At 48.8% G+C, this 12,653-nt stretch overlaps 1 protein-coding gene across 2 annotated transcripts in view; it reads right to left on the bottom strand.

Moving 5' to 3' along the window:
- Positions 1-12,219, bottom strand: part of Stk32b (serine/threonine kinase 32B) — a 300,066-nt gene extending 287,847 nt beyond the window's left edge. For both annotated transcript variants that reach the window (XM_047566628.1, XM_047566627.1), the window contains exon 1: positions 11,878-12,219. In XM_047566628.1, coding sequence (XP_047422584.1) covers positions 11,878-11,929 — 52 coding nt within the window. In that variant the 5' untranslated portion in view covers positions 11,930-12,219. The remainder of the gene's footprint in view (positions 1-11,877) is intronic.
- Positions 12,220-12,653: the final 434 nt, after the last annotated feature.

Here is a 12,653-nt window from a genome sequence, read left to right as displayed (position 1 = left end):
GCCGAGTGGAGGGAGGGGCCTTCCTTACTCATTCCCAGCTGCACTCTCCCACCTGTCGTCCATCGGGTGAGCGTGTGCGGGCCTGCTAGCCCTCACCTTGGGGCATCAGCTGCAGTCTGTCCCTCTGCACTGCCTGTCCCTCTGGGGACCATGCTTTCCACAAGAGATGGGCGTCACAGCCTTGGTGGTGGGGTCAGTGTGGGCCACTCTCACACTGAAGTTTCCTTTCCTGACCACTCTCTCCCAGCCCTCTGAGGACTGGCTACTTGCTGGGCTGCTCCTGCCGTACCTCCCAGAGCCCTCGCTGACTGCCAGCGTTGAGTAGTAAACCTTTGACCAGCTGGCAGTCCTTTGAATTGCATTTTCCCTTTTGAAAACCAGTGTGGCTTTGGGCTCCCGCTGTGCCCTGAGGATGCAGAGCGACTGAAGGCACAGAGGTCCACCGGTCACCCAAGGAGGCAGCACAGAGAGCTGAGGAAGAGACCCTCGGGCGCCGTCTTGAGACCTCAAAGCTTCGTTGCCAGGGAGGGGAGGCTGGCCTTGTAAAGATGAAGAACCAGCCGCCAGGGACAGGGAGGGAAACCCAGGAGGGTGTCCAGCTACGGAAGCCACGGGAAAACTGAGCTCAACCACTATTAAGCATAAATCTCCAGGTGGAGGCTTTCTGATACATAGAAATATAAACCACAAGAAAAGTTTAAGAAATATGATTACATTGAAATTATATTTATGATGTCAACCCTCATGATAAAGGACTTGAAAAGTGACATCACTGTGTTAGTCAGCTTTGTATCTCCGTGACCAACATACCAAACAAGAGCGACTTAGAGGAAGAAAGTTTATTTTGGTTTATGGTTTCAGCTTTAGTTTACGGTTGGCCGTCTCCAAGGCTCTGTGCCAGAGGTGAGGCAGAACCCTGTGGTGGAAGGGTGTCGTGGAGGAAGGGTGCAGTGGAGGAAGGGCGCCGTGGAGGAAGGACGCGGTGGAGGAAGGCCACTCAGTCCCTGACAGCCAGGACGCAGGGAGAGCCTCTGGGTGCAAGAAGCCAGGGACAAGACAGATATAATCCCCGCAGGCATGCCCCTGGTGACCCGTGTGCTACCTTCCTACAGTTACCACCCATTACCATTGAAATAATTAATCCATTAATGGTTCAATCTACTGACTAGGTCACAGCCCTCATAATCTGGTCGTTTCACCTCCCAACATTTCTGCACTGACTCACACATGAGCTTTCAGGGCACACCACGTATTCAACCACGACATCACAGAACAGGAGACATATTGTAACACATAACTGACAAAGGAGTGTAATCTAGAATATGTAAAGAGCCTCTACAAATCAAAAAAGACGGACTTATAATAGAAAAAATGATTCAAGTTATGAACAGGCCCTTCACAAAAGTCAAAACATCACTGCCAACCAAAAATAAGAAACTTCAACTCATTAGTTAGAAAATGAGTTTAAAGCAGCAATGAAATACCCTTTCAGGTTCATTTGATTGGCAAGTATGAAAAAGTCAATATTAAAAAATATTGGCAAGGCCATAAATATGTGCTGTCCAATATGGAAGCCACTAGCCACAAGTGGCTTTTGAGTGCTTTAAATGGAGCTAGCTCAAATTGAAACATGCCATGTAAGTGTAAAACTCAATTTCAAAGATTTAGTATTAATAAAAGGATGCAAATACCTCAATCATTTTAAAATTCATTTGTACATTGAAATGATAATATTTTGAGTATTTGTGGCTAAATGACATGTATCATTAAAATGTGGGTCACCTCCTTCTTTCTACTTTTATAATGGTGCTACTGTGGTTCGCAGTTATTTGCAGAATCTTATTTCTATAAAACGGTGCTGACAAACAGGAATGGCTTGCATAGATTAGTGTAAACTTATCCTACCACTTTGGATAACATCTGTCATTATCTCAGGAAGCTGTACCTGTAGCTACTCCAGAACAGCGGTTCTCATTTGTCACACTCCATAGAGAAGTCTTCCATATGAGCATCAGGACACTCGGACAAGAGTGTTGAGTTCATTGTCCGAAACAGTCAGAAGCTAGATGCCATCAAATATCCAGTGTCGGAGGAAAGGATAAGTGCTTTGGGTACAGTGGCAGGATGGGACCTGTCGCAGCTGTGAAGGTGAGTGGAATACTGCAGTGTGGGCGGGCCTGAGACATTCAGTCTACACAAAGCAGCAAGCTCTGGGAGAACACATAAAACACGCTACCATCGGTACAGATTTCAAAAACAACACAAACGAAACACTACTGCTTAGGAAGGAGAAAGCCTGGGGCAGGGGAAGGAGTCCGGGCAGGTCCAGGAAGCGCTGACTGAACTGGGCAGGATCTGTTTCTTTAGTTAGGTGGTGAGTTCGTGGGTGACTTAATTTTGCATACAAGAAAAAAATGACTTACCTTTTTCTGCTGATTTTAAGTACAAAAAGATCATGATGACCCTCATCAAAGCAGTTTCCCTACAGTGTTAAAGAGAAGCCAGATGCAGGGGTGTGAGGATGAGTGGCTGAGACAGTCAGAGCACGGGGGGACTGGTCTTGCATGAAGCCCAGCCGTGAACGTGCGGACAGCTGGGGGAAGAGGCACCGGCGTCCAGGAGAACGCACGCGTGGAGTAGAGAGCTCCTTCCCGTCACAGACTGAGGAGGGGCTTCTGCTTCAGTGAACTGGAGGACTTTAGGCCAGTCATACAGTTATAACTGTACAAAAGTGACATTTGAAGAAGTTGTTTAAAGAACTAGAGAGCTGTCAGGGAAGAAAGGAACTGCAGGCCAAACACCTAGGAGAAAGGAAGTTCAAAAAAGTGGGCCCAGGATTAGAGGCCACTGTCCTCAAGTGGCATGTCAAATCTAAAAGAAGATTACAAGAGGCGGAGAAGCCAAGCAGGCCTTGGAAGCCCTCACAACCTGTGGGGAGGGAGCGACCCCAAACATCAGAACCTGCGAAAGAGAAGGAGGCTTGCCACATGCCCCAGGCTTCCTATAAGGACACCTAGGGACTAAACGACTTTCTAGCAGTAAGTGTGAATTAGATTGAGTCCAGCCTCATGGGCTTTCAAACCACCTTGGTCTTTGTGAGGATTAAGATGAAACATGATTCCTAGCACCTGTAGCACAGTTGCCTACAAAGAGCAAAAGGAAACTCTTTCTTGAGAAAATATCACTCAAATTATCTCTGAACTACTTCCTATTAAATGCACAGCATGATGTACAGGTATATCACACAGAGAAGACAAGATACGTCTAAAGGGAAACAACAGATAATAGAAGTAGGCCCACAGGGTTGCCAAATAATGAAAATATCAAACATGTCTTCCAGATGGACTTGATAAGTATGCTTATGAAATTAAAAGTAGGTTTTGAGAATTTCATCAGAGAATTAGAAGCCATTAAAGAGAACAAACTGATAATTCTAGAACTAAAAAAGACAATAATTAAAGTTAAAAACTTAATTGATGTACGGACTTGAAATGATTAAAAAATAAGCATGTCAGATGAAAATATTCAGACTGTAAATAAAGAGAGATAAAAGGACACAAAATACAGAAATACTGTCAGAGTCAAATGGTGGCATGGTGATAAGGTCTAATATCTGTGCAATTTGAGATTGACAATGTGAGGAGGAAGAGAAAATGTCAGAAGCAATGTAAAAGCAAAATAAAAATCCTCCAAAACTAACATAGTCGCTAAGTCACCAATTCAAGAAGCACTAACCACAAGCAGAAAATAGTCAGAACATCACACCTGTGCACACCGTGGTTGCATGTTTGAAAACAGAAAGTAAAATCTTAAAAACAGCCAGGCAAGAAAAACGTATGAGCTTAAAAGAAACAAAAATAGTGCTGACAGCTGTCTTTTAATCATAAACAATGAAGAACAAAAGACAATAGAAACATATCTTTAGGGCTAGGGTCGTGGCTCAGTGGTGAAGCGCTTGCCGGGCATGTGTGAGGCCCTGGGTTCCGTCCTCAGCACCACGGATAAATAAATAAATAAGTAAATAAATAAATAAATAAATGTCCACTGTCAACTAAAAAAATATTTTAAAAAAGAAATACATCTTCAAACTGCTGAAGGAGAAATCTGCCATATAGAACACAGCCATAAAAATAATCAGTCACAAAGTCTAAATAAAGATATTTTCAAACAAACAGAAAGTAAAAGAAATTGTCACCAGTAGGCATACACTAAAGGAAAAGCTAAAGAAAATTGTTGGGAGAAATCCTAAGTCTTGGTTAGCAGCTGTGAATGCCTCAAGTGTGTAAGGAAAACCTTCGCACATTCACGCCCGTCAGGAATACCTACAGAGAGGACCATTCTGCTCTGGTCACTTAGGAAAGTAAACGACTGGCCCCAAATTGAGCTAGTGTTACCAAGGGAACCTGTATAGGGGCCTGGTGGTCTGATCCTCCGTGGTACATCATGATTGGGTTAAAAGTCTATAAAATGTATGGTTTCTCCTGCAATAAATGAGTTTGCAGGTTGCTCGCCACAAGCCTGCTTTTACCCAACTCGCGGGGTCTGGGTTATGACTCCGTCGGCTCTCACCTGTGCCTGAGCTAGCCTGGCACACCCTACAAAAAATACTTCAATCAAGGGAAAAGACTTCAATGGAAACTTGTAAATGAAATAAGTAATCAAGAATAGATCTATGAAAAATATAATCCATGATTCAATATTGTCTCAAAAATCTAGAAAAAGAATATAAATTAAACCTGACAGACAAGTATACAGAAGAGAAGGATTAAATTTAGAACAGACATCCGGGAATAAGGAAGTAAACAAACAAGAATTAAAGTTGAAAACTATCTAAATTCAAAAGAACAAGTGCTGCTAAACTACACAAGACGGATCAAGAAAAATATGTAAGAAAAAAGTGCAAATTAGGAAAATCAAAACTGAAAAAGGAGAAATCACTACAGATAATACAGATTTGGAAAAAGATAACAAGAAGATATTATGAACAACGTCATGCCGATACAGCAGAAACTTACCAATAAGAGCAGTCCTTCACAAGCTCTCCCAGAAAATACCAAGTAAAAGAATACTTCTCAATTCCCTTAATGAGACCAATAAACCTCCTTAAAATAATAATCTGAAAAATTGATAAGGCCATCAGAAATGTATTATTTCTTCCTACTTACTGGAAGAGTTTAGGGAGGATTATTATTATAAGGTAATCAGCCCTTGACCGACCTTCTCCCGCTGGCACGAACTTGCACCCAGTGGGCACTTGACAGACCTTCTCCTGCCAGACACGAACTCACACCCAATCGGTGCTTGACACCCCTAGCAACAAGGCTCACCCAATCAGCTCTCACCCCATTTCATGCCCCAACCAATCAGCCTCTTCCCGGCCCTATATAAGTGTGTACATTTTAAAAATAAAACGGAACTGCTCTGGCGTTTGGCTTTGGCTAGTGTCTCCGTGTGATTTCTTTCAATTATTATTTCTAACATTTGGGAATTCACCTAGGAAGACAATGAAGTCTAGACTTTTCTTCATAGGAAAGCTTTAGTACCAATTCAATAGGTACATAGCTATAGAGGTTTTTTAATACTTAAATTCTCTTCAGGTTATTTTCAGTTAATTGTGCTTTTTCAAGTGTATCAACATCACGTTCATAATATCTTCCCATGAAGAAAGTTATACACAAAATATTAGCAAGTCAAATTCAAGAATATACCAAATCTAAGTGAGGAAACCCAGTAATGAAAAGTTAACTTAACATTTTAAAACCAATCAATATAAAAATTATTTTGAACAGAAAAAGAGAAAAGTTTGCATACCACCCCAACAGATGCACAAAAATCATTTGCTTCAATTTAACCCCCACCGAAGATTTTAAAATCTCAGTAAATCAGGGTAGAAGAAAATTTCATCAGTATGATAAAGTGTATATACAATAACACCACCACTAACATAATACTTAAACCATAAGCTAGGGAATGCTTCCTGCTTGAAGGAGGGCTGATTTTGGTCAGTGTACCAGTCAGGATAGGCTGGGGTATGCTTCAGTAACAAGCAACCCCAAATCTCAGCAGCTTAGAGCAGCACTTGTGCCACGCACATTCCACTGCAGACTGGCAGGTAGAGGGTGTGACCTCTGCTTTATGTCCTCACTCTGGGAACCAGGCTGAGTCAGTTTCATCATGTGGGTCTCTGTGGTGGTCCCAAAGTAGAGAGCTATGAAGTGACACCCACCTGATTACTTCGACCGACATGTGACACACATCATCTCTGCTTGCTTTGGTCAGAGTAAATCACGTGGCCCATAACTTCAAGGGGACAGGGATACATAATTATTTTTGTATGTATGGAAGTAAAAGTGAACGAGATATTGGTGAACAATGGTAATATCCCACATTGATGGACCTTTTATATTAATGACTTCACAGAAGTCTTCTGTGAGTTGGCCCAGGTGCCAAAATATTCAATGACTAAGGACACAGGGACACTCCCAGGGGGTCCAGGGTTGGCAACAACACTGCACTCCATGTTTTCCTCTCCGGGTTCTGGCTCAGAGAGTCACCTCAGTCTAAAACTGTCTTCTCTTCCTGGGTGGCTCAGGTTTGCCAATTCTCAGGCCTCCTAAATGGCTCATCCTCATTACCTTCTGAACTAGAACAACCCTCTAGGGTGGAAGGACCCTGAGACCCTGTTTAGAACAGTGTCTACATCTCTCTGCAGTTGCTCAAAGCCCTGACTTTAGATAACTGGATTGTTCTTTGTTCCTTCCAATTCTCTCAGGAAACTGCCTAAGCTCAGTGCTAGCTTAAGCTATTCCATTCTCCTAGAATACTGATCTTTCTTCTCTCAAGGCATTTAAACCTTCCCTCAAGACTCAACATAATTCTGCCTCTGTCCTAACACCCATCACTCCCTATAGGAGAGCCATCCCCTCACCAAAGCAAGGGTTTTGTCTTTCCCAGAAATGGGGGAGGGCTCTGCCTTCCTTCTCAATGGGAGGTTGCTATCCGGAGTCATGATGTGCAGGCCTCTGACAGTGGCCAGTCATTACAGGCTGCTGTGCGGATGTGCCTCATGGACTTGGAGCACCGTGACTGGGGGCCACCAAGCTGCTGGCAATGTGGGGTCCATTCTGCCGAGTCAAGTCTCTGCTCCAGCAACTGTCAATGTCGAAATGGAGGGACAGGAGCAGGAAGGCCATTCTGGTCTCAATTCCGGTGCATGATCTCCAAACAAAGTTTACTGGTAACAAATCTGAAATGCCTGTGTCTCTAGATAGCTTCAAAACCAGAGGAATGCAGGAAATCGGCCCCTGATAAGTTATTGCTTTCATCTTTCATTAAAAAAACTAGCTGCCACATGCCTTCATTGGTCCTGTTCAAGGTTTTGCAGACAGAAAAGGATAAAATAAGGAAAAAGTAATTGCTGCTCTTACAAGGTCCCAATCTAGGGCAGAATGTGGACATAGGATGTCTTCTGGATGTCAAAAGTTCCCCAGGGGTCCATATGGGAATGTTTGCCCACGGTGGTGCCATTGGGAGGTGATGGAACCTTTAATAGGTGGAGCCTGGTGGGAGGTCTTTGGGGTTTACCCTTGAAGGGATAGTGGGACCATCATCCTTTCCTCATGCATTTACTTCCTGATCATGAGGTGAGTAGTTTTCCTCCACCACTTTCTCCCCATGATATGCTACCTAACGGCATGTTCAAAACAACAGGACCCACCAGTCATGAACTGAAACCTCTAAAATTGCAAGCCAAGAGAAAACTTTTTTCTTTATACATTGATTATAGCAGGTATTTTGTTATAGTAGTGGAAAACTGATTAACACAATATGCAATCAAACAACTGAATGAGATAAGACAAAGTGTCCCAAACTGTGTTCCAAAGAACACATCAATAACAGGTACTGGAGTGAATAGGCTCTTTGTTTGTTTTTATCTGCCTGCCCAGTGGTGTGCACCTGCCCTTCTGCTGATATTCCAGAATTCCTTAGGAGACTTTTTCACATACACCCTTAGTCCAAATGCCTCACCACTGCTTAAATTCAAGCAAGGTTTGTGATCCAGCTTGGCCAGTTTGAACCTTCTACCTCCCAAGAATAGCCCAAGACCTACTCAGAACTGATAAGAAGTAACCCCGGGATGTTCTCTGTAGTACGATGAGAAAGACGCTCTCTCTTCTACGCTGAGAGGAGACTGTGAGCCTGGAGTCCCCTGAGGAGGCAGCCTGTCGAGAATAAAACTCAGAAAGGAGAGCAAAGAATACGAGACACGAGATTCCTAACGTGATTGGGAACCTGTGTTCCGCCGGGGCTGATGTGATTGGCATCTTCGTTCATTCACTTGCTGAAAACCTAGCAGGCGTCTCTTATGTCCCAGGTCTTACTTCAGGCCTCGGGATACAGCACTGGATAAATCCCACGAGATCCCATTCTTAAAGAGATGGGATCTTTAAGGAGAGGCAGTGTCACAGAAGCCTCTGCTTTATTTTATTCTTCAGTACTCAGGATTGCCCAGAGCTCTACCATGGAGCCACCTCCCTGGCCCTTTTTTATCTTTGAGACAAAGTCTTCTTAAGTTGCCTGAGCTGCCTTTCAACTTGCCATCCTCCCGCCTCGGCCTCCTGAGGAGCTGGACAAAATCCCCGCTTTTAAGACACTTGCAAATGTGACGGGAAGGAAGATGGACCATACTGAGAAAATAAGTAAAATAAGTAGCACGCGGGATGGAGGCGATCGCTACCAAGAGAAATGAAGCAGAGAAGAGGGCTGGGAGCGCTGTTCCGCCAGGAACCCCAAGGAGGTGCGGAGGGCTGCGGGGAGGAGCCGTAGCAAGAGGAACGGGGCCAGCACCAGGTGGGAGGGCATCAGGCCCGCCTGGGAGCCGGGATGCAGGCGGGCTGGGAAGGAGGCGGGAGGTGAGGCCCGGAGGGCAGGGTCTCCGCAAGGACTTCCTCTATTATTCTCCCCTGATGCCAGCGGCACCTGGGGCCAGAGGGGGGGCAGCAGTAGCGGATTACGCAGAGGCCGCAGGCAGCCTGACCTTTTATCAGGGTCACAGGACGGCCTGGCTACCGCATGGCGGCGGCTCTGAAGGGTGAGGCAGAAGTAGGAGACTGGCGAAGGAGGCGCTGGGGGCCGTCCAAGGCAGAGCTGCGGCCAGGGCTCCAAGCAGCATGGCAGTAAGGAAGGGAGCCAATCAGATCCCTTAAAGCACTTGGTGTGCTTTTCTGTCGTTCATGAGTCAAGGAGGCCCGGCCACTGCGCCCCCGTCCACCTGACTCAGACGCCATCCACCGAGGAACGCTGGTGTTTTATGCACCACTGAGGAGCAATGCCGCCAATTAATCTATGACATGATCCTTTCTCACGGCATGAAAGAGCTCTGGCCACTTGTATGTGGTGTTCGCATGGACAGCTGTGCTCACACTGGGCCAAACTGTGCCCTAAGAATGGAGATGGCCGGGCACAGTGGTGTAATGACGAACTTTCAGCTGTGGCTCATGTTAAAGTACTTAAAACGCAGACTGTCTCAGGTGCTTGTGCCTCGGGTCACCTGATGGCTACGTGGGAGAGCATGCACATTCATCGGGTCATGTCACCCCCCTGCCCAGTCCTTTCGGGGGCTCCAGAATGCCTACAAGATCAAGTCTGAGCATTCTTTTCTGGTCCCTGGGCCCTTCATGACTGGGCTGGAATTCCAGGGGCATCTCTGTGCCCTCCATTATCACAGTTCACACTGCAGGAGTGCTAACCAGCCCGGGCCCCCACGGGAGCCATGACTACCCTTCACCTCTGCCTCTGCCCACTCTGTTCCCTCCTTTGCCCACATCCTTCCTCTTCCAACCACTCCTTTCCCCGGGCAACTCCTGCCGTTTCTGCAAAATTCAAATCTAAAAGGAGGAGTTTTCTGACTTCTCTCCCCTCTCAGGGTTAGGGACTTGCCAACTGCTCTATATTCCTGGCATCCCACACAGGGGTGGGTGCAGAAAAAAATGACCAGTAAATGCCTGTGAAATTAATGAGCCTGTTGGTGACGAATAGCATGGTTTATTTGCACAGGGAAATACGTGAGAAAGACACTGGCAAAATCAAACAAGTTAATGTTTCACGGGGCTGGAGAGTTCTGACCTTGTATTTCAACCAGCACCAAAATATGCAGCCAGCTTAGGCCCAATCCACTTTCAGAATGAGGAACCCCAGCAGGAAAAGCACAAGGTTGTATGCCAAAGATAAGTATTTTGCCAATAAATATTTTAAAGCACATTTTCTGGAATAAAAGAGATAGTGGTCAATATAAAGGTGGTGAATTTCCTCTCAAATAAAAGAGTGAAGGGGGAAAATAAAAAAGGAAAGCAGCTAAGAAAATTACCTAAAGCATGACCTTGACCCCATCAGAACCATGAACCCATCAAATTAAGGGTGATGCTACACAGTGTCCAAACTCTTCCCAGGACACACAAGAGCCTCCACAATCTCACCTCTGTACCCAGCTCCTACTTGCCCACACTCCATACTACACACTAGGAAGAGCTGAGGCCCCCAACCCTGACTGGCCCTCACTGCCCTTGTCACCACGGATGGTCATCCAGTTTCACCAGATCAGGAACTCCATCCAGGATGGACACGGGACTTTCTCAGCCCAGCAGGCACTGGCTTAACTGGCGCTGACGTGCTCACCATCCTTTCCAGAGGAGCTGTTCTGGGGCCTCTGAATAGCACCAGAACCGTAGCCCTAGACACCATGAGCTGTGTGCCTGCAGGCCCACACCCAGGTAGTGATGGCCAGCATGGATCCCAGGACAGACTGTCCAGCCTCAGAGCCAGCTCAGCCTTGACTAGCCATGACTAGGGCAGTCCCTTCCGTCCACTGTTATAAACAACAATGTACATTTCTGTGGGGAGTCACGCAGGCTTGAGTGAACACAGCACCTGGTACCAGGAAGGCTCCACCTCCTGGGTCTTATTTTGGGTCCATGGAGATGGGTCAGCACAGTAGGAAGCAGTAACGGTGGGGAACTCCGGCTGCCTGCACTTAGAAGGCACTAGGTGGTTAAGCCTCTAGCAATTCTCCAAGGGCACGTGGGGGTACTCTAATTCTCATTTCATAGGTGAGGGAAATGATGCTTCAGAGAAATTAAGGAAGTTGCCCAGAGCCACACAGCACTGGAAAGAGGGTTCTGCTATCTCCAAATATCGAGCTCTGTCCATCTGAGCCTGAAGGCTCCAGAGCCCTAGAGTCTGGAAGGGTTGGGCAGCCAACACCACTCCTTGACCAGGGAGTCTGCCACCAGAAGGACGCCCTCCTCAGAGCCATGGAGTTTGGCCAAGAAAGTTTCCCTAAGCTGTCTTGGAAGAATAAAGAAAGCGACCTCCAACATTCCCATGGGCGGTGGGAGCGCGCGCGCGCACACACACACACGCACAGACACACACAGACACACACATACACACACACACACACACACACACACAATGCAGCCTGCCCACCCAGGCCACCTCCTTCAGCTTCCAGCTCCGAAGGCGATCTAGGCTCCCCAAGCCGGAGCAGCCTCCGGACTCGCTGTGAAGCCAACTCCCCACAGCTACACCCCAAGTGAAGGCTTGGGTCCCACTGTCCCCGCGGATCCGCAGCCCCAGCCCCAGCCCCGAGCTCCGCACCGTCCCGGCCCCTCAAGGGCACCCAGTGCATAGGAGTTGCCTCGTAGAAGCCCGGCGCTTGGCACAGGGCCCGGCGCACCGCGGGCGCGCGGCGACTTGGCTGTGCCCAGGTCCCGGCGCCCGGAGGCGAGTGGCACCCAGCAGGCGCTCGGCAGAGGATGGCGGAGGAAGGGATCCCCGCGACGCCTGAGCGCGGCAGGGAGGGGGCCGGCGCCCTCTTACCTTCTTCATTCTCGTCAAACACGGGGGGCTTGTGGGAGTGGTTCCCGCCCATATTCCGCCGCGGCGGCCGCTGCTACATGCCCGGCCGCGGGGACGCGGGGTGCGGGGAGCTCGCAGGACGCGGGGTGCGGGAGCGCCGGGAGCGCCGGGAGCGCCAGCCCAGGTTGGAGCCGCGCGCCGAGCGGAGGGGCCGGGGGCCGGGCAGGGGCGGGACCGCGCCGCCGCGCCCCCTTCTCCCGGGCGCCCCCAGGCCGCGCGCGCCCCGCGGCCGCGCCTCGCACAGCGCTGTTCTGGGGACCCGGGGACTCCCCGCGCCCGGCCACCGTGCCGCGCGGCCGCCGGCTGCAGAGGGCGGGAGACGGTGGCGGCGGGGGCGGAGGAGGAGAGGGAGGGAACCGGCGACGACCGTACGGAGGGGGCGCGGCGTCCGGCGCCGCCGGGGGCGGCCGGGGCGGGGCGGGGGCCGATCGCCGGCTGAGGGCAGCCGCCCGCCCGGCGAGTCGCAAGACGGCCGCGTCGCCGGCCGGTGTTGTGAACCTCTGCTGCCCGCCCCATCCCAGGACCCTGTCCAGCCCCGAGGGCTGGAGGGCTGCGCTCGGGCGGGGGCTCGCGGGACCGCACGGGGCAGTGCTCCCCAGCCGGCGGGCTTGCTCTTTGTGCTTTTCTGGATGGGAAACGGGTGAAAAGTACAGCCTAGGCCCTCCGGGGCCTCATCTGCCCTCGCCGGTATCTGGAAACTCAGGCCCGAGACGGCGGCGCCTTGCCCTGGTCCGCCC

Source organism: Sciurus carolinensis, chromosome 10 (genome assembly GCF_902686445.1).
Source record: "Sciurus carolinensis chromosome 10, mSciCar1.2, whole genome shotgun sequence".
Classification (NCBI taxonomy): Eukaryota; Metazoa; Chordata; class Mammalia; order Rodentia; family Sciuridae; genus Sciurus; species Sciurus carolinensis.
This window is presented reverse-complemented; position numbering and strand designations above follow the sequence as displayed.